The following is a 22,021-nucleotide window of genomic DNA, read 5'->3' as shown; positions in this document are numbered from 1 at the left end:
CTAAGAAGTCAGACAAACGCAAGGGAGGCTACTGCCTTGTATTTAATGTTGGAAATGTTGGGTTGTCTTTTCCTGATTTCGTAACTTTGCTGATCTTACTTTTTTTTTCAGTAACTGGTTCTTTTTCTCAGACAAAATAAGGCATTTATAATGAAAAAATAACAAAAATATACGGTCAAAACAGATCACCAACAAAGGCTAACAAGTTCAGTGGAGTTGCCAGTTCGAAGGAATAGCGATCCGTGGTCCCAGTTACTTCCTCAGTGGTACTCTGTTTGACTGTTCGATTTGGCAATTCTGAACGATGGCAGATACTGAAGTGCGCCAGGCAGTATCAGCGAAGTCCTCTGTTTCATTTTCTGTGCCCAAGAAAGCTTCCAGGTATTTGTCGGTATCGGCGGATTGCATAATAATGTTGTCAAAGCTGTCTCGCTTACGACAAATCCAAAATGGCGTCCTCCGACGGCGCTGTGACTGTGAAAGCAGCTGAAAGTTGTTCGGTTTATGTAGTTGAATGGCTACGACTAAGAAAGGTGGACAATGGTTCATGCAGGTGCGAACTGTTTAAATCGGCTGCTCATTTCCTGCCTTTTTGTGAGTGATGTGCGCTGAAACACTGCAAGAGATCTCACAGTTTTCTAAGTACTGCCACTACTGGTACTTTCAAGGTCAGCTTTGTTTATGGTTGTTCCAACTACCTCAATCGGTAAGATTGTAACATTCTTTTCTACTACTTCTCTGTTAAAGCTGTGTGGGAACAGTTTCATTTTATTCATTGCACAGCTTAATCTTTCTGATTCAATTACTTTTCTTTTATAAATTTGTGATTTAAAAAAAAGGGAGACATTTGTTTCATTCAGGTGAGATTTTATTCTTCAAAATTAAAATTGATAAACTACTTCCTGCGCGATATCAAATTCGCTTGGAACTTCCTGCGCGATGTCAATTGATATACAGTTCCTAGTTGACCAATGACAACAGCATGTTTTGTCATGTGATCAGTAAAAATGCGATAATCTATTTTGACAACCCTTGGAGGGAGATCCCTACAACCAGGTGTATTATCTATTTTGACAACCTTTGGAGGGAGATCCCTACAACCAGGTGTATTATCTATTTTGACAACCTTTGGAGGGAAATCCCTACAACCAGGTGTATTATCTATTTTGACAACCTTTGGAGGGAGATCCCTACAACCAGGTGTATTATCTATTTTGACAACCTTTGGAGGGAAATCCCTACAACCAGGTGTATTATCTATTTTGACAACCTTTGGAGGGAGATCCTTACAACCAGGTGTATTGTCTATTTTGACAACCTTTGGAGGAAGACCCCCTACAACCAGGTGTATAATCTATTTTGACTGTTTTTTCGTCAGATACTTGTATTCACTGAGCTGCAAATCTTCCAGCAAGAATTCCTTAAAAGGTTGTCAAAGGCACCGGGTTCGTTCCGCTTTTTGAGCATGTTGTTGAAACAAAAGCGGGTTTTGCATTTAATGTTTCATCTTTTTCAATTTTGGTACCAACATATTAAGTAGCTTCAAATATAGTTGACCTTGAAGACAGCATGGTTGTGTGAGATTGTGATCGATTCATTATCAGAAGTCAAGCCAGAAAGAAACAAATACGCCTGCCGCGCCGCTTGTAATGGAATCACCAACACTAAGATTCGCCTGCCGCCATCCTTGTTGTCGTGTCGCTATTTGGAAACATAGCTTCATACATGTACTTTGAATTCAGAACTTTTTTGTCTTCCTAATTTTTAGAGTGATAATACAAAGAGGGTATCGGCCTCACTACCATACGGTATAGAGGGTCAGATCAAATCAGTTCTGATTGGTCAGATCAGTCACATGATGCAATGCTAATGAATACAGTGCAGGGACCAGTCGCCTCAGCCCATTTGCCGGGCTTGTTAATTATCGTGGCGACCCTGTCAGAGCTTACCCTGTGACGGACAGTTGATTATCGTGGTGACCCTGTCAGAGCTTACCCTGTGACGGACTGTTGATTGTCGTGGCGACCCTGTCAGAGCTTACCCTGTGACGGACTGTTGATTATCGTGACGACCCTGTCAGAGCTTACCCTGTGACGGACTGTTGATTATCGTGGTGACCCTGTCAGAGCTTACCCTGTGACGGACTGTTGAGTATCGTGGTGACCCTGTCAGAGCTTACCCTGTGACGGACTGTTGATTATCGTGGTGACCCTGTCAGAGCTTACCCTGTGACGGACTGTTGATTATCGTGGCGACCCTATCAGAGCTTACCCTGTGACGGACTGTTGATTGTCGTGGTGACCCTGTCAGAGCTTACCCTATGACGGACTGTTGATTGTCGTGGTGACCCTGTCAGAGCTTACCCTGTAACGGACAGTTGATTGTTGTGGTGACCCTGTCAGAGCTTACCCTGTGACGGACTGTTGATTATCGTGGCGACCCTGTCAGAGCTTACCCTGTGACAGACTGTTGATTATCGTTGCGACCCTGTCAGAGCTTACCCTGTGACGGACAGTTGATTGTCGTGGTGACCCTGTCAGAGCTTACCCTGTGACGGACTGTTGATTATCGTGGCGACCCTGTCAGAGCTTACCCTGTGACGGACTGTTGATTATCGTGGTGACCCTGTCAGAGCTTACCCTGTGACGGACTGTTGATTATCGTGGCGACCCTGTCAGAGCTTACCCTGTGACGGACAGTTGATTATCGTGGCGACCCTGTCAGAGCTTACCCTGTGACGGACAGTTGACATGTCGAGCGGGACCGTTGATAAACCAAATGTCGCCGATGAGAGTATCTATCCAGTCCAACATGTCGGCGTGATCACGTGACGCCAGGACGAGAGGCAGTACATCTCCCGCCATGCTGATCTCAAACACGTAGCTGTTGGGTACTGTGATCTGACGAAAAATCAAACAAATCACGTGAAGCGAAATAAAACATGTAATCTGAAACTAAAACATCAACACTTGAAAACCAATCATCACCGAGAGGTAATGTAGGTCAGGTTTGCTTAGCATAATAGAGGTTATATCTTTTCGCATTAGCTGCACTGGCGATTTTCCCGCTGCTTGCCATTGTTGGGGCGGTCAGTACTGCCCTCCTGTTCCCATCCCTGACCTCCATTCCCTCCCCCTCTTCTGCTTGTCTGCCTCGCAGGGGATCTCCCCTTAGTGACGTAGTCTCCACACCCTCGTCCACCCCTTGACCCTCCCTATCCCACCATTTGACCAAACTGAGTCATTTTCGGAAGGGGGTGTCCAGAAAGAAATAGGTTCCCTCAGTGACGTAGTTCCTGTTGGCGTTTAGCCTGCAGCTATATAAGCCGTAAGACTTTGAGGTTCGGGGGATTGTAGCGTATCTTCAACTCATGTCCCTAAAAGGAACATTTCCTGTGAGGACGTTAAGGACCCCCCTAGTATCGCGGTTCGGGGAACCTAGCATTACACCACATGTCCCCAATAGGGAATTCCCTGTGAGGACGTTACGCACCTCCCCCCCCCCCCTAATTCCTTTTCGGTTCGGGGGAGTCTTGGCATCCAGACCGGCTGAAGTGTCAAAGTGGTGCACCAGTCTTGGAGTCGAAGTAATACTTTTCACAACGGCTGTGGACGGGTCCCAGCCTTGTACCCAATTACCTGTTGTAAACACTAAACTGTCCTCCGGAGTCTTGGCAACCAAACTGGCTTAAGTGTCTAAATGGTACACCAGACCCTGTGGATTGAACTAACAAGGAAAACAACAGACTTTTAGCAGTCCCAGGTTAGAGTTTCTTTTGCAGTAGCGCATTTTTCTGAGGGTAACTGCGGGCCATGCCCGATTTTTCGGCAAAATAGGACTTACACAGAAAGGCAGAACGATTGAAAGTGAACCATACATATATCTTTTCTGAACAGAACCCATGCATCGTCTTGTAATCATGTAACTTTTTGTTATCTGATGAATCAATCTGAAGCCTACTTTTGGTTTTCATGGTGTTTCTTTCATCAGTGTTTGCATGGTTGTTGGTTCTGTGATTGCCTGTGTTGTTATGGTCGTGTGTTTAGTCACGTGTTTACATGGTTGTTGGTTCTGTGATTGCCTGTGTTGTTATGGTCGTGTGTTTAGTCACGTGTTTACATGGTTGTTGGTTCTGTGATTGCCTGTGTTTTGATGGTCGTGTGTTTAGTCACGTGTTTACATGGCTGTTGGTTCTGTGACTGTCTGTGTGTTATGGTCGTGTGTTTAGTCACGTGTTTACATGGCTGTTGGTTCTGTGATTGCCTGTGTTGTTATGGTCGTGTGTTTAGTCACGTGTTTACATGGTTGTTGGTTCTGTGATTGCCTGTGTCTTTATGGTCGTGTGTTTAGTCACGTGTTTACATGGTTGTTGGTTCTGTGATTGCCTGTGTTGTTATGGTCGTGTGTTTAGTCACGTGTTTACATGGTTGTTGGTTCTGTGATTGCCTGTGTTGTTATGGTCGTGTGTTTAGTCACGTGTTTACATGGCTGTTGGTTCTGTGATTGCCTGTGTTGTTATGGTCGTGTGTTTAGTCACGTGTTTACATGGTTGTTGGTTCTGTGATTGCCTGTGTTGTTATGGTCGTGTGTTTAGTCACGTGTTTACATGGTTGTTGGTTCTGTGATTGCCTGTGTTGTTATGGTCGTGTGTTTAGTCACGTGTTTACATGGCTGTTGGTTGTGTGATTGCCTGTGTTGTTATGGTCGTGTGTTTAGTCACGTGTTTACATGGTTGTTGGTTGTGTGATTGCCTGTGTTGTTATGGTCGTGTGTTTAGTCACGTGTTTACATGGTTGTTGGTTGTGTGATTGCCTGTGTTGTTATGGTCGTGTGTTTAGTCACGTGTTTACATGGTTGTTGGTTCTGTGATTGCCTGTGTTGTTATGGTCGTGTGTTTAGTCACGTGTTTACATGGTTGTTGGTTGTGTGATTGCCTGTGTTGTTATGGTCGTGTGTTTAGTCACGTGTTTACATGGTTGTTGGTTGTGTGATTGCCTGTGTTGTTATGGTCGTGTGTTTAGTCACGTGTTTACATGGTTGTTGGTTCTGTGATTGCCTGTGTTGTTATGGTCGTGTGTTTAGTCACGTGTTTACATGGTTGTTGGTTCTGTGATTGCCTGTGTTGTTATGGTCGTGTGTTTAGTCACGTGTTTACATGGTTGTTGGTTGTGTGATTGCCTGTGTTGTTATGGTCGTGTGTTTAGTCACGTGTTTACATGGTTGTTGGTTGTGTGATTGCCTGTGTTGTTATGGTCGTGTGTTTAGTCACGTGTTTACATGGCTGTTGGTTCTGTGATTGCCTGTGTTGTTATGGTCGTGTGTTTAGTCACGTGTTTACATGGTTGTTGGTTGTGTGATTGCCTGTGTTGTTATGGTCGTGTGTTTAGTCACGTGTTTACATGGTTGTTGGTTCTGTGATTGCCTGTGTTGTTATGGTCGTGTGTTTAGTCACGTGTTTACATGGTTGTTGGTTCTGTGATTGCCTGTGTTGTTATGGTCGTGTGTTTAGTCACGTGTTTGCATGGTTGTTGGTTCTGTGATTGCCTGTGTTGTTATGGTCGTGTGTTTAGTCACGTGTTTACATGGTTGTTGGTTCTGTGATTGCCTGTGTTGTTATGGTCGTGTGTTTAGTCACGTGTTTACATGGTTGTTGGTTCTGTGATTGCCTGTGTTGTTATGGTCGTGTGTTTAGTCACGTGTTTACATGGTTGTTGGTTCTGTGATTGCCTGTGTTGTTATGGTCGTGTGTTTAGTCACGTGTTTGCATGGTTGTTGGTTCTGTGATTGCCTGTGTTGTTATGGTCGTGTGTTTAGTCACGTGTTTACATGGTTGTTGGTTCTGTGATTGCCTGTGTTGTTATGGTCGTGTGTTTAGTCACGTGTTTGCATGGTTGTTGGTTCTGTGATTGCCTGTGTTGTTATGGTCGTGTGTTTAGTCACGTGTTTACATGGTTGTTGGTTCTGTGATTGCCTGTGTTGTTATGGTCGTGTGTTTAGTCACGTGTTTACATGGTTGTTGGTTCTGTGATTGCCTGTGTTGTTATGGTCGTGTGTTTAGTCACGTGTTTACATGGTTGTTGGTTCTGTGATTGCCTGTGTTGTTATGGTCGTGTGTTTAGTCACGTGTTTACATGGTTGTTGGTTCTGTGATTGCCTGTGTTGTTATGGTCGTGTGTTTAGTCACGTGTTTACATGGTTGTTGGTTCTGTGATTGCCTGTGTTGTTATGGTCGTGTGTTTAGTCACGTGTTTACATGGTTGTTGGTTCTGTGATTGCCTGTGTTGTTATGGTCGTGTGTTTAGTCACGTGTTTACATGGTTGTTGGTTCTGTGATTGCCTGTGTTGTTATGGTCGTGTGTTTAGTCACGTGTTTACATGGTTGTTGGTTCTGTGATTGCCTGTGTTGTTATGGTCGTGTGTTTAGTCACGTGTTTACATGGTTGTTGGTTCTGTGATTGCCTGTGTTGTTATGGTCGTGTGTTTAGTCACGTGTTTACATGGTTGTTGGTTCTGTGATTGCCTGTGTTGTTATGGTCGTGTGTTTAGTCACGTGTTTGCATGGTTGTTGGTTCTGTGATTGCCTGTGTTGTTATGGTCGTGTGTTTAGTCACGTGTTTACATGGTTGTTGGTTCTGTGATTGCCTGTGTTGTTATGGTCGTGTGTTTAGTCACGTGTTTACATGGCTGTTGGTTCTGTGATTGCCTGTGTTGTTATGGTCGTGTGTTTAGTCACGTGTTTACATGGTTGTTGGTTCTGTGATTGCCTGTGTTGTTATGGTCGTGTGTTTAGTCACGTGTTTACATGGTTGTTGGTTCTGTGATTGCCTGTGTTGTTATGGTCGTGTGTTTAGTCACGTGTTTACATGGTTGTTGGTTCTGTGATTGCCTGTGTTGTTATGGTCGTGTGTTTAGTCACGTGTTTACATGGTTGTTGGTTCTGTGATTGCCTGTGTTGTTATGGTCGTGTGTTTAGTCACGTGTTTACATGGTTGTTGGTTCTGTGATTGCCTGTGTTGTTATGGTCGTGTGTTTAGTCACGTGTTTACATGGTTGTTGGTTCTGTGATTGCCTGTGTTGTTATGGTCGTGTGTTTAGTCACGTGTTTACATGGTTGTTGGTTCTGTGATTGCCTGTGTTGTTATGGTCGTGTGTTTAGTCACGTGTTTACATGGTTGTTGGTTCTGTGATTGCCTGTGTTGTTATGGTCGTGTGTTTAGTCACGTGTTTACATGGTTGTTGGTTCTGTGATTGCCTGTGTTGTTATGGTCGTGTGTTTAGTCACGTGTTTACATGGTTGTTGGTTCTGTGATTGCCTGTGTTGTTATGGTCGTGTGTTTAGTCACGTGTTTACATGGTTGTTGGTTCTGTGATTGCCTGTGTTGTTATGGTCGTGTGTTTAGTCACGTGTTTACATGGTTGTTGGTTCTGTGATTGCCTGTGTTGTTATGGTCGTGTGTTTAGTCACGTGTTTACATGGTTGTTGGTTCTGTGATTGCCTGTGTTGTTATGGTCGTGTGTTTAGTCACGTGTTTACATGGTTGTTGGTTCTGTGATTGCCTGTGTTGTTATGGTCGTGTGTTTAGTCACGTGTTTACATGGTTGTTGGTTCTGTGATTGCCTGTGTTGTTATGGTCGTGTGTTTAGTCACGTGTTTACATGGTTGTTGGTTCTGTGATTGCCTGTGTTGTTATGGTCGTGTGTTTAGTCACGTGTTTGCATGGTTGTTGGTTCTGTGATTGCCTGTGTTGTTATGGTCGTGTGTTTAGTCACGTGTTTACATGGTTGTTGGTTCTGTGATTGCCTGTGTTGTTATGGTCGTGTGTTTAGTCACGTGTTTACATGGTTGTTGGTTCTGTGATTGCCTGTGTTGTTATGGTCGTGTGTTTAGTCACGTGTTTACATGGTTGTTGGTTCTGTGATTGCCTGTGTTTTTATGGTCGTGTGTTTAGTCACGTGTTTGTCGGTAGCCATCCTGACAAAATCTGCAGACATTCACTCATAACAGATCTACGTAGTACACAGATTACAAACACATTATTCAAAATTCAGTGACGCACACCACTGGGCGTTACATAAACAAACTTTAGCTTTAGCAAAGTCTGAGAAAATCCTCAACAGTATGTTTTGGCACACTAAGCACCAGCCAGTCACACGAAGCACCAGCCAGTCACACTAAGCACCAGCCAGTCACACGGATACGATATACTGCTGATTAAGACTGGCTGATTACTCAGGCGTGTACAACTTTAAGTACGGTAAAAATTATCACGTACCGTGACGTCCAGAGCCTGCTGAAGATGACACACGGCATTGACCTTGGTTTTGGTGTCGTCCTTGTAGATCACCAGCCTGGACTGACCTTCCAGCACACAGTATCTCTCAATGTGCCAATGTTGCTGGTTAAAGAAAACAAATATTCTGTATTGAAACCAAAAAGACACGAACAGAAACACAGACACTGTCACGATTTAGTGACAGGGACGGAGAAAGGAACACTCTGTCGAGTGCCTATCTCCAATTGTGATGGAAAGCGCCTGTGCTTGAGTCGGGGTGACGGTGTGAAACCGCTGACAAAGCATGGCCGAGCACGGGGATTTCGTTTTGCAGAGGTTCCACGTGCGTGATTTTGCTTGCTTGGCGAAATCGACTGCAACTGTACAGGATATGTGACACGCGGAGTCACGTGATGTTTTCAAGGTTGTTTGGCGAAGACATGAAAAGGACACTCGAACACAGGGCAGCGACAGAGAAAGATCGTTTTCCTCCATCCTGAAGTTAGATGGTCTTCTTCACTCGGTGACATATTGTTTTAAGTCAGAGTGCCGTTCTGCATGGTACAGTAGGGCTTCACTCGGTGACATATTGTTTTAAGTCAGAGTGCCGTTCTGCATGGTACAGTAGGGCTTCACTCGGTGACATATTGTTTTAAGTCAGAGTGCCGTTCTGCATGGTACAGTAGGGCTTCACGGAACCATAAAGGAGAGAAAACTTTTCGCTGTGTTACCTGTGCGGGTCAACAAGGTTGGCAGGTTTTGATTCTTGGCTGAGCGGGGGATTTTCATCCCACGCATGAAGTAATTCAGCAAGAGTCGGATGGCGGTATTGTCGTCGACGGACGGGCATTAGTAATTCAGCAAGAGTCGGATGGCGGTATTGTCGTCGACGGACGGATATTAGCCAAACAAGGGAGCGAATTCGCTTAAAGGAGAGCTACTTACATAGGCTGTTGAGGTAATAAATCATTATTTAACGCTGTTGACGAGTCTGTGTTTGTGGAATGAAATACTCTCTGTTGTTCTTTCCAGGTTAGCGCATAATTTGCTCTTTGTGACGCGAAGTTCAAGACAAAAACTACTTTGAAAGCGCTATAAATAACTCGCAAATAAATGAAGACACAAAGCAAGCAAGACGTATAATACGATACTAACCTTTACTCGCCCCATACTCCAAAATGCACCGTGCAGCCATCCTTTCTTTTTTGACATAGAAGCTTGCTGCAGTGTTCCAGAGCCCTGCAAGACAGGAATATATAATATAACACGACAGCTGTTGTAATGGCTGACGCTAGCTGCAGTGTTCCAGAGCCCTGCAAGACAGGAATATATAATATCTAATATAACAGGACAGCTGTTGTAATGGCTGACGCTAGCTGCAGTGTTCCAGAGCCCTGCAAGACAGGAATATATAATATATAATATAACAGGACAGCTGTTGTAATGGCTGACGCTAGCTGCAGTGTTCCAGAGCCCTGCAAGACAGGAATATATAATATCTAATATAACAGGACAGCTGTTGTAATGGCTGACGCTAGCTGCAGTGTTCCAGAGCCCTGCAAGACAGGAATATATAATATATAATATAACCGGACAGCTGTTGTAATGGCTGACGCTAGCTGTAGTGTTCCAGAGCCCTGCAAGACAGGAATATATAATATAATACGACAGCTGTTGTAATGGCTGACGCTAGCTGCAGTGTTCCAGAGCCCTGCAAGACAAGAATATACAATAATAACAGGACAGCTGTTATAATGGTTGACGCTAACTGCAGTGTTCCAGAGCCCAGCAAGACAAGAATATATAATAATAACAGGACAGCTGTTATAATGGCTGACGCTAGCTGCAGTGTTCCAGAGCCCTGCAAGACAAGAATATATAATAATAACAGGACAGCTGTTATAATGGTTGACGCTAGCTGCAGTGTTCCTCAGCCCTGCAAGACAGGAATATATAATATAACAGGACAGCTGTTATAATTGTTGACGCTAGCTGCAGTGTTCCTGAGCCCTGCAAGACAGGAATATCTAATATAACACGACAGCTGTTGTAATGGCTGACGCTAGCTGCAGTGTTCCAGAGCTCTGCAAGACAGGAATATATAATATAACAGGACAGCTGTGGTAATGGCTGACGCAAACTGCATTGCTCCAGAGCCCTGCAAGACAGGGATATATCATATTACATAAAAACTGAAATTGACTATCAAATTTGAAATACGTCTTTTTTTTATAACTGCCCATTGCTGTCGGAATATTAGTATCGTAACTATGAAGGTAAACTTCCCTACTTGTGTCATTGAACAGCTGTTTGATCCTAGCTGAACAGCGGGAACAACACTGTTAATTCCACTGCGATGATCGAGTCCAAAAACGCACCTTTAACCAGGTGCGCTTATGAAGTAGTCTACGATTAATTTCTGGACGTAATTTTTCCCACCGACCGAACTGATCGTATTTTAGACAATCAAGCGTACACAATACAGCAACATGGTATGGGTTCCAACCAATGCATGTTACCCGAATCCAACTCAAATACCTACCCCCCTCCCCCCTCTCACCATCACAGGTGTGTTTATTCAACCCTCCCCCACTCACATCCCTACCCCCTCCCTCTCACCATCGCAGCTGTGTTTTCCTCCTCCTTCTCACACTCACACCCCTACCCCCTCCCTCTCACCATCACAGCTGTGTTTTCCTCCTCCCTCTGCAACCACTACCCCCTCCCTCTCACCATCACAGCTGTGTTTTCCTCCTCCTTCTCACACTCACACCCCTACCCCCTCCCTCTCACCATCACAGTTGTGTTTTCCTCCTCCCTCTCCAACCACTACCCCCTCCCTCTCACCATCACAGCTGTGTTTTCCTCCTCCCTCTGCAACCACTACCCCCTCCCTCTCACCATCACAGCTGTGTGTTCCTCCTCCCTCTCCAACCCCTACCCCCTCCCTCTCACCATCACAGCTGTGTGTTCCTCCTCCCTCTCCAACCACTACCCCCTCCCTCTCACCATCACAGCTGTGTGTTCCTCCTCCCTCTCCAACCACTACCCCCTCCCTCTCACCATCACAGCTGTGTGTTCCTCCTTCCTCTCCAACCACTACCCCCTCCCTCTCACCATCACAGCTGTGTGTTCCCAGTTGATGCGATCAAACGTATGTATCGTGAAACAAATAACCACACAAAAAAAGGATGAAAGTCGCTTGTTCATTTCAATGCTTGTTATTCTCTCAGGTGCCAGGAGATTGGTTCCGTACAACTCTCGCTTACTCCATTACACATGTCGTGTGCATTTAGAGTGCTTACTTCCCTTTGGTTATTTGATCTATAAATAGCACCCTGCCTCATCTGTTTAAGATTGTCGTGAAACAGACAAGCATATGATACAGACAAGCATATGAAACAGACAAACATATGATACAGACAAGCATATGATACAGACAAGTATATGATACAGACAAGCTTATGCCACAGACAAACATATGATACAGACAAGCATATGAAACAGACAAGCATATGAAACATACAATCATATGACACAGACAAGCACATGACACAGACAAGCACATGAAACAGACAAACATATGATACAGACAAGCATATGATACAGACAAGCATACCATACATTACGCTCAGCGGTTATTATATCTAGCTTCATTTTCTTTGCATTATGGACGACACCTTAGTGCAGAGCACGGTAATTGAGCGAAGAGAACTCCACTGACCAAAGCTGTCACCTACCTGTGCGTCACTCAGACCGGACTGTTGGCACGTGCTGGGGTCAGTCCTGTCCTCTGCCTGGTGTTTCGCTCCCCCGGTCATTCCTGCCACGTGATATTTGAACACACACACACACACACACACACACACACACACACACACACACACACACACACACAGACTCATAATCAAAGCAAGACAATCACAAAAATACATTTGACGTAAATTGAGAATAGGGGTGCACCCCACTTAAGTGAGACAAACATTTGATTCTTTGGAACTTTGACCATGCGATTTGCAAGTGAGAAGGTCTGCATGGCCTGCATGGCACACTCAGGGGGGGGGGGGGGGGGGGGGTCTTGCAATTGTGTGCAGCACCGACCAACGAAATAGACCTTTCAGAACGTTTGTATGGTGAAGTGTTTGATTTAAAACCATTCAAAATGGTATGCCATAGGATAAGCCACACTAAAACTATGATTCGAAATAGCGACGCGACAGCGGCGTCGGCAGCGACGAAAAGGCTCGCGGCAGGTGAACGTTCGTGTTTCTGTTTCCATTAAAAGCGGTGCGGCAGGCAGATTTTTGTTCATTCTGGCTTGACTTCTGACAATGAACCACCCACACAGCAAACAAAACCATGCTATATTCAAGGTCAACTATATTTGAAGCTATACTTATGTTGACAAGAACATTGAACAGACGAGAAATGCAATGGGAAAACCCGCTTTTATTTCAACCAAATGCTTCAAAATCAGAAGGAACCCGGTGCCTTTGACAACCTTTGGAGGAAGACCCCTACAACAAGGTGTATAATCTATTTTGACTGTTTTTTCATCAGATACTTGTATTCACTGAGCTGAAAATCTTCCAGCAATAATTCCTTTAGAGGTTGTCAAAGGCTCCGGGTTCGTTCCGCTTTTTGACTCACATGCGAAGCAAAAGTGAGTCTATGTACTCACCCGAGTCGTCCGTCCGTCCGTCCGTCCGGACGTCCGGACGTCCGGAAAACTTTAACGTTGGATATTTCTTGGACACTATTCAGTCTATCAGTACCAAATTTGGCAAGATGGTGTATGATGACAAGGCCCCAAAAAACACACATAGCATCTTGACCTTGCTTCAAGGTCAAGGTCGCAGGGGCCATACATGTTGCCGAAAAAACAGCTATTTTTCACATTTTTCCCATTTTCTCTGAAGTTTTTGAGATTCAATACCTCACCTATATATGATATATAGGGCAAAGTAAGCCCCATCTTTTGATACCAGTTTGGTTTACCTTGCTTCAAGGTCAAGGTCACAGGAGCTCTTCAAAGTTGGATTGTATACATATTTTGAAGTGACCTTGACTCTGAACTATGGAAGATAACTGTTTCAAACTTAAAAATCATGTGGGGCACATGTTATGCTTTCATCATGAGACACATTTGGTCACATATGATCATGGTCAAGGTCACTTTGACCCTTATGAAATGTGACCAAAATAAGGTAGTGAACCACTAAAAGTGACCATATCTCATGGTAGAAAGAGCCAATAAGCACCATTGTACTTCCTATGTCTTGAATTAACAGCTTTGTGTTGCATGACCTTGGATGACCTTGACCTTGGGTCAAGGTCACATGTATTTTGGTAGGAAAAATGTGTAAAGCAGTTCTTAGTGTATGATGTCATTGCTGTCAAGGTCAAGCATGTGAGTCGTTTGGGCTTTGCCCTTCTTGTATTATCTACATGTACCCACAACACTTTCAATGCTTAGGCCTAAAAAAAAAATAGGTGTGGTTACGGTAACCCGACCTACCCTATTTTTGGGGGCCGACCCTATAACTTTTTATTACATTTGTCAAAAAAATACACACAAAAACAAGTAAACGAGTGCAGAAAACGCAATGAAAGCGAAAGCGCCCGAGTCGCACACTTATTTCGCTGTTAAGTAGGTTCAATTTGTACACATTAGAAAAAAAAGTTAAAAAAAACCAAAAAGTGATTGCCTACCTGCCTACCCTATTGTTTTTGGCTATGTTACCGTAACCACACCTATTATTTTTTTTTGCCTTACTCTTTCTTTCATTTACAATAGCTTGAATATAAATTAGACAGAGTAAAGCATTAGGCCTACACTTGTTTTTGTTTCTCAGAAGGTTTATATACATGATTGTTATTTTGTTTTAGATTTAGGTCATACAACCGAAGGGGGGGGGGGGGGGGGGGGAGGGGGTAGTCTGAAGTGTTTTTTGTTTTTTTTAATGTATTCTTATTTTAGGGTTTGTCGGATGGCCCTTCAAAAGGTATTTGTGGTCCCAAAGGAAAGCAGAAGAAGAAATGGTGCAGGCTTTGAGAGAGAGAGAAAAGAGTGAGAATTGTTTTATTGTTACATTATTATCATCACATCGGTAAATACGAGGGTACAGTACTTTCTGGTCTCTTTATCCCCAAAGTAAGCTTGAACATTATTTTCGGGAAGAGATCGATAGTTGTGATGCTGTGTGCAGATCCATGCTCTGCTGATGTGGCGCTTCCCCCACCTGCTGACGCACCTGAAGGACATGACCCCCTCGCGGCAGCTGGCGCTGCTGACCCGCAAGCTGCTGGCCCTGCTGTGTCACGCCGACGTCACACGCGATCGCCCCGCCGTGGTTGCCATGGCGCTCATCAGCCTGGAGCTGGAGCAGGTTACACCCCAGCACTGGTTCACGCTCAACCAGATGGTGCAAACTGCCATCCAGGTATGCTGCTTTTTGACTCACATGCGAAGAAAAAGTGAGTCTATGTACTCACCCGAGTCGTCCGTCCGTCCGTCTGTCCGTCCGTCCGTCCGGCCGGACGTCCGGCCGTCCGGAAAACTTTAACGCTGGATATTTCTTGGACACTATTCAGTCTATCAGTACCAAATTTGGCAAGATGGTGTATGATGACAAGGCCCCAAAAAACATACATAGCATCTTGATCTTGCTTCAAGGTCAAGGTCGCAGGGGCCATAAATGTTGTCTAAAAAACAGCTATTTTTCACATTTTCCCCATTTTCTCTGAAGTTTTTGAGATTGAATACCTCACCTATATATGATATATAGGGCAAAGGAAGCCCCATCTTTTGATACCAGTTTGGTTTACCTTGCTTCAAGGTCAAGGTCACAGGAGCTCTTCAAAGTTGGATTGTATACATATTTTGAAGTGACCTTGACCCTGAACTATGGAAGATAACTGTTTCAAACTTAAAAATTATGTGGGGCACATGTTATGCTTTCATCATGAAACACATTTGGTCACATATGATCAAGGTCAAGGTCACTTTGACCCTTATGAAATGTGACCAAAATAAGGTAGTGAACCACTAAAAGTGACCATATCTCATGGTAGAAAGAGCCAATAAGCACCATTGTACTTCCTATGTCTTGAATTAACAGCTTTGTGTTGCATGACCTTGGATGACCTTGACCTTGGGTCAAGGTCACATGTTTTTGGTAGGAAAAATGTGTAAAATATTGTTTTTCTCAGTTTTATTGTAAAATTATTCTGAAAGAAAGATCAAGGTCTGTTCAGCATGTGAGTCGTGTGGGCTTTGCCCTTCTTGTTGAGCATGTTGTTGAAACAAAAGCGGTTTTCTATTTAATTTTTCATCTTTTTCAATGTTGGTACCAACATAAGTAGCTTCCAATACAGTTGACCTTGAATACAGCATGGTTGTGTGAGATTGTGACCGATTCATCGACAGGAGTCAAACCAGAAAGAAACTAATCCGCCTGCCGCGCCGCTTTTAATGGAATCACCAACACTAAAATTCGCCTGCCGCCAGCCTTTTTGTTGCTGCCGCCGCCGCCGTCGCGTCGCTATTTGGAAACATAGCTTTATACATGTACTTTGAATTCAGAACTTTGTTTATGCCCTCCTAATTTTGAGAGTAATAAACAAAGAGGATACCGGCCTCACTACCATAACGTATACAGGGTCAGATAAAATCGGTTCTGGTTGGTCAGATCAGTCACAGGATGCAATGCTAATGAATACAGTGCAGGGACCAGTCGCCTCAGCACATGTTGCCGGGCTTGTTGATTATCGTGGCGACCCTGTCAGAGCTTACCCTGTGACGGACAGTTGATTGTCGTGGCGACCCTGTCAGAGCTTACCCTGTGACGGACAGTTGTCATGTTGAGCGGGACCGTTGATAAACATAATGTCGTCGATGAGAGTATCTATCCAGTCCAACATGTCGGCTTTGTCACGTGACGCCAGGACGAGAGGCGGTATATCTCCCGCCATGCGGATCTCAAACACGTAGCTGCTGGGTACTGTGGCCTGACGAAAAACCAAACAAGTCACGTGAAGCGAAGTAAAACATTTAATCTGAAACTAAAACATCAACACTTGAAAACCAATCATCACCGAGAGGTAATGTAGGTCAGGTTTGCTCAGCTGACGGCCGACCATAACAGAGGTTATACAAATTTTACGTTTACATCTTTTCGCATTAGCTACACTGGCGATTTTCTCGCTGGTTGCCATTGTTGGGGCGGTCAGTACTGCCCTACTCTTCCCATCCCTAACCTCCATTGCCTCCCCCTCTTCTGCTGGTTGCCATTGTTGGGGCGGTCAGTACTGCCCTCCTGTTCCCATCCTTGACCTCCCTTCCCTCCCCCTCTCCTGCTTGTCTGCCTCGCAGGGGATCTCCCCTTAGTGACGTAGTCTCTACCCCCCTCGTCTTCCTCTTGCCCCTCCCTATCTCACCATTTGACCAAACGTAGTCATTTTTGGAAAGGGGTGTCCAGAAAGAAATAGGTTCCCATAGTGACGTAGTTCTTGTTGGCGTTTAGCCGGTAGCTATATAAGCCGTAAGATGCTGAGGTTCGGGGGATTGTATCCGTATCATCTATTTATATGGCCACAAAGCTGAAGCTAGTTCCCTCCCCCCTATGTCCGTGTGGCAAGAATCAGACAGCAGAGCACATCCTGCAGGCTTGTCCATACCACAGTGCTCTGAGGGACACCACCTGGCCAGAGGAGACAGCGCTACAAAAGAAGCTATACGGCCCCAGAGAGGACTTGGAGAGGACAGCACGTTTCGCCCTGCAGTCCGGACTGACGATCTAACAGCGAACGACAAGAAGAAGAATCAATTTATCCATAAAAGGAAAATTCCCTGTGAAGACGTTAAGCACACCCCCCCCCCCCCCCCAATTCCTTTTCGGTCGGGGAAGTCTTGGCATCCAGACCGGCTGAAGTGTCAAAGTGGTGCACAAGTCTGCCTCTTGGAGTCGAAGTAATACTTTTCAGCACGGCTGTGGCCTTGTACCGAATTATCTGTTGTAAACACAAAACTGTCCTCCGGAGTCTTGGCAACCAAACTGGCTTAAGTGTCCAAATGGTACACCAGACCCTGTGGACTGAACTAACATGGAAAACAACAAACGTTTAGCAGTCCCAGGTCACCCCGGCCATGGCGAGTACAGGGGCGTCGTTATACTCTGTGTCTTTATTGTTCCCAGTCCCAGGTCACCACATGGCGAGTACAGGGGCGTCGTTATACTCTGTGTCTTTATTGTTCCCAGTCCCAGGTCACCACATGGCGAGTACAGGGGCGTCGTTATACTCTGTGTCTGTATTGTTCCCAGTCCCAGGTTACCCCATGGCGAGTACAGGGGCGTCGTTTTACTCTGTGTCTTAATTGTTCCCAGGCCCAGCACCCCAGCCCAAATTGTCAGCCATTTTAGAGTTTCTTTTGCAGTAGCGCATTATTCCAAGGCTAACTACGGTCCATGCCCGATTTGTCAGCAAAATAGGACTAACACAGAAAGGCAGAACGATTGAAAGTGAACCATTCAGATATATTTCTTGAAAAGAATCTATGCATTGTATTGTAATCATGTGATTTGTTGTTATCTGATGAATCAATCTGAAGCCTACTTTTGGTTTTCATGGTGTTTCTTTCATCAGTGTTTGCATGGTTGTTGGTTCTGTGATTGCCTGTGTTGTTATGGTCGTGTGTTTAGTCACGTGTTTACATGGTTGTTGGTTCTGTGATTGCCTGTGTTGTTATGGTCGTGTGTTTAGTCACGTGTTTACATGGTTGTTGGTTGTGTGATTGCCTGTGTTGTTATGGTCGTGTGTTTAGTCACGTGTTTACATGGTTGTTGGTTGTGTGATTGCCTGTGTTGTTATGGTCGTGTGTTTAGTCACGTGTTTACATGGTTGTTGGTTCTGTGATTGCCTGTGTTGTTATGGTCGTGTGTTTAGTCACGTGTTTGCATGGTTGTTGGTTGTGTGATTGCCTGTGTTGTTATGGTCGTGTGTTTAGTCACGTGTTTACATGGTTGTTGGTTCTGTGATTGCCTGTGTTGTTATGGTCGTGTGTTTAGTCACGTGTTTACATGGTTGTTGGTTCTGTGATTGCCTGTGTTGTTATGGTCGTGTGTTTAGTCACGTGTTTACATGGTTGTTGGTTCTGTGATTGCCTGTGTTGTTATGGTCGTGTGTTTAGTCACGTGATTACATGGATGTTGGTTCTGTGACTGCCTGTGTTGTTATGGTCGTGTGTTTAGTCACGTGTTTACATGGTTGTTGGTTCTGTGATTGCCTGTGTTGTTATGGTCGTGTGTTTAGTCACGTGTTTGCATGGTTGTTGGTTCTGTGATTGCCTGTGTTGTTATGGTCGTGTGTTTAGTCACGTGTTTACATGGTTGTTGGTTCTGTGATTGCCTGTGTTGTTATGGTCGTGTGTTTAGTCACGTGTTTACATGGTTGTTGGTTCTGTGATTGCCTGTGTTGTTATGGTCGTGTGTTTAGTCACGTGTTTACATGGTTGTTGGTTCTGTGATTGCCTGTGTTGTTATGGTCGTGTGTTTAGTCACGTGTTTGCATGGTTGTTGGTTCTGTGATTGCCTGTGTTGTTATGGTCGTGTGTTTAGTCACGTGTTTACATGGTTGTTGGTTCTGTGATTGCCTGTGTTGTTATGGTCGTGTGTTTAGTCACGTGTTTACATGGTTGTTGGTTCTGTGATTGTCTGTGTTGTTATGGTCGTGTGTTTAGTCACGTGTTTACATGGTTGTTGGTTCTGTGATTGCCTGTGTTGTTATGGTCGTGTGTTTAGTCACGTGTTTACATGGTTGTTGGTTCTGTGATTGCCTGTGTTGTTATGGTCGTGTGTTTAGTCACGTGTTTACATGGTTGTTGGTTCTGTGATTGCCTGTGTTGTTATGGTCGTGTGTTTAGTCACGTGTTTACATGGTTGTTGGTTCTGTGATTGCCTGTGTTGTTATGGTCGTGTGTTTAGTCACGTGTTTACATGGTTGTTGGTTCTGTGATTGCCTGTGTTGTTATGGTCGTGTGTTTAGTCACGTGTTTGCATGGTTGTTGGTTCTGTGATTGCCTGTGTTGTTATGGTCGTGTGTTTAGTCACGTGTTTACATGGTTGTTGGTTCTGTGATTGCCTGTGTTGTTATGGTCGTGTGTTTAGTCACGTGTTTACATGGTTGTTGGTTCTGTGATTGCCTGTGTTGTTATGGTCGTGTGTTTAGTCACGTGTTTACATGGTTGTTGGTTCTGTGATTGCCTGTGTTGTTATGGTCGTGTGTTTAGTCACGTGTTTACATGGTTGTTGGTTCTGTGATTGCCTGTGTTGTTATGGTCGTGTGTTTAGTCACGTGTTTACATGGTTGTTGGTTCTGTGATTGCCTGTGTTGTTATGGTCGTGTGTTTAGTCACGTGTTTACATGGTTGTTGGTTCTGTGATTGCCTGTGTTGTTATGGTCGTGTGTTTAGTCACGTGTTTACATGGTTGTTGGTTCTGTGATTGCCTGTGTTGTTATGGTCGTGTGTTTAGTCACGTGTTTACATGGTTGTTGGTTCTGTGATTGCCTGTGTTGTTATGGTCGTGTGTTTAGTCACGTGTTTACATGGTTGTTGGTTCTGTGATTGCCTGTGTTGTTATGGTCGTGTGTTTAGTCACGTGTTTACATGGTTGTTGGTTCTGTGATTGCCTGTGTTGTTATGGTCGTGTGTTTAGTCACGTGTTTACATGGTTGTTGGTTCTGTGATTGCCTGTGTTGTTATGGTCGTGTGTTTAGTCACGTGTTTACATGGTTGTTGGTTCTGTGATTGCCTGTGTTGTTATGGTCGTGTGTTTAGTCACGTGTTTACATGGTTGTTGGTTCTGTGATTGCCTGTGTTGTTATGGTCGTGTGTTTAGTCACGTGTTTGCATGGTTGTTGGTTCTGTGATTGCCTGTGTTGTTATGGTCGTGTGTTTAGTCACGTGTTTACATGGTTGTTGGTTCTGTGATTGCCTGTGTTGTTATGGTCGTGTGTTTAGTCACGTGTTTACATGGTTGTTGGTTCTGTGATTGCCTGTGTTGTTATGGTCGTGTGTTTAGTCACGTGTTTACATGGTTGTTGGTTCTGTGATTGCCTGTGTTGTTATGGTCGTGTGTTTAGTCACGTGTTTACATGGTTGTTGGTTCTGTGATTGCCTGTGTTGTTATGGTCGTGTGTTTAGTCACGTGTTTACATGGTTGTTGGTTCTGTGATTGCCTGTGTTGTTATGGTCGTGTGTTTAGTCACGTGTTTACATGGTTGTTGGTTCTGTGATTGCCTGTGTTGTTATGGTCGTGTGTTTAGTCACGTGTTTACATGGTTGTTGGTTCTGTGATTGCCTGTGTTGTTATGGTCGTGTGTTTAGTCACGTGTTTACATGGTTGTTGGTTCTGTGATTGCCTGTGTTGTTATGGTCGTGTGTTTAGTCACGTGTTTACATGGTTGTTGGTTCTGTGATTGCCTGTGTTGTTATGGTCGTGTGTTTAGTCACGTGTTTACATGGTTGTTGGTTCTGTGATTGCCTGTGTTGTTATGGTCGTGTGTTTAGTCACGTGTTTACATGGTTGTTGGTTCTGTGATTGCCTGTGTTGTTATGGTCGTGTGTTTAGTCACGTGTTTGCATGGTTGTTGGTTCTGTGATTGCCTGTGTTGTTATGGTCGTGTGTTTAGTCACGTGTTTACATGGTTGTTGGTTCTGTGATTGCCTGTGTTGTTATGGTCGTGTGTTTAGTCACGTGTTTGCATGGTTGTTGGTTCTGTGATTGCCTGTGTTGTTATGGTCGTGTGTTTAGTCACGTGTTTACATGGTTGTTGGTTCTGTGATTGCCTGTGTTGTTATGGTCGTGTGTTTAGTCACGTGTTTACATGGTTGTTGGTTCTGTGATTGCCTGTGTTGTTATGGTCGTGTGTTTAGTCACGTGTTTACATGGTTGTTGGTTCTGTGATTGCCTGTGTTGTTATGGTCGTGTGTTTAGTCACGTGTTTACATGGTTGTTGGTTCTGTGATTGCCTGTGTTGTTATGGTCGTGTGTTTAGTCACGTGTTTACATGGTTGTTGGTTCTGTGATTGCCTGTGTTGTTATGGTCGTGTGTTTAGTCACGTGTTTGCATGGTTGTTGGTTCTGTGATTGCCTGTGTTGTTATGGTCGTGTGTTTAGTCACGTGTTTACATGGTTGTTGGTTCTGTGATTGCCTGTGTTGTTATGGTCGTGTGTTTAGTCACGTGTTTACATGGTTGTTGGTTCTGTGATTGCCTGTGTTGTTATGGTCGTGTGTTTTGTCACGTGTTTACATGGTTGTTGGTTCTGTGATTGCCTGTGTTGTTATGGTCGTGTGTTTAGTCACGTGTTTGCATGGTTGTTGGTTCTGTGATTGCCTGTGTTGTTATGGTCGTGTGTTTAGTCACGTGTTTACATGGTTGTTGGTTCTGTGATTGCCTGTGTTGTTATGGTCGTGTGTTTAGTCACGTGTTTACATGGTTGTTGGTTCTGTGATTGCCTGTGTTGTTATGGTCGTGTGTTTAGTCACGTGTTTACATGGTTGTTGGTTCTGTGATTGCCTGTGTTTTTATGGTCGTGTGTTTAGTCACGTGTTTACATGGTTGTTGGTTCTGTGATTGCCTGTGTTGTTATGGTCGTGTGTTTAGTCACGTGTTTACATGGTTGTTGGTTCTGTGATTGCCTGTGTTGTTATGGTCGTGTGTTTAGTCACGTGTTTACATGGTTGTT

General features: G+C 44.4%; 3 protein-coding genes across 4 annotated transcripts in view; all 3 read right to left on the bottom strand.

Annotated features, from left to right (window-relative positions):
* The window catches only part of LOC138951285 (uncharacterized), a 103,275-nt gene extending 100,396 nt beyond the window's left edge, over positions 1-2,879 (bottom strand). Inside the window, exon 1 of the mRNA XM_070322915.1 lies at positions 2,732-2,879. Within this exon, the coding sequence (XP_070179016.1) occupies positions 2,732-2,864 (133 nt within the window). The 5' untranslated portion in view covers positions 2,865-2,879. The remainder of the gene's footprint in view (positions 1-2,731) is intronic.
* LOC138950262 (uncharacterized) overlaps positions 1-22,021 on the bottom strand; it is a 323,654-nt gene that overhangs the window by 279,694 nt on the left and 21,939 nt on the right. The window lies entirely within an intron of this gene.
* LOC138951556 (uncharacterized) lies at positions 7,852-16,508 on the bottom strand. Its single transcript, XM_070323134.1, has 4 exons — positions 16,115-16,508; positions 12,014-12,096; positions 9,429-9,512; positions 7,852-8,396 (listed from the first exon to the last, which is right to left on the bottom strand). The coding sequence occupies exons 1-4, from the start codon at positions 16,245-16,247 to the stop codon at positions 8,247-8,249; spliced, it is 450 nt and encodes a 149-aa protein (XP_070179235.1). The 5' UTR covers positions 16,248-16,508; the 3' UTR covers positions 7,852-8,246.

The sequence above is a fragment of the Littorina saxatilis genome, linkage group LG16, assembly GCF_037325665.1.
Source record: "Littorina saxatilis isolate snail1 linkage group LG16, US_GU_Lsax_2.0, whole genome shotgun sequence".
NCBI classification, from domain to species: Eukaryota; Metazoa; Mollusca; class Gastropoda; order Littorinimorpha; family Littorinidae; genus Littorina; species Littorina saxatilis.
This window is presented reverse-complemented; position numbering and strand designations above follow the sequence as displayed.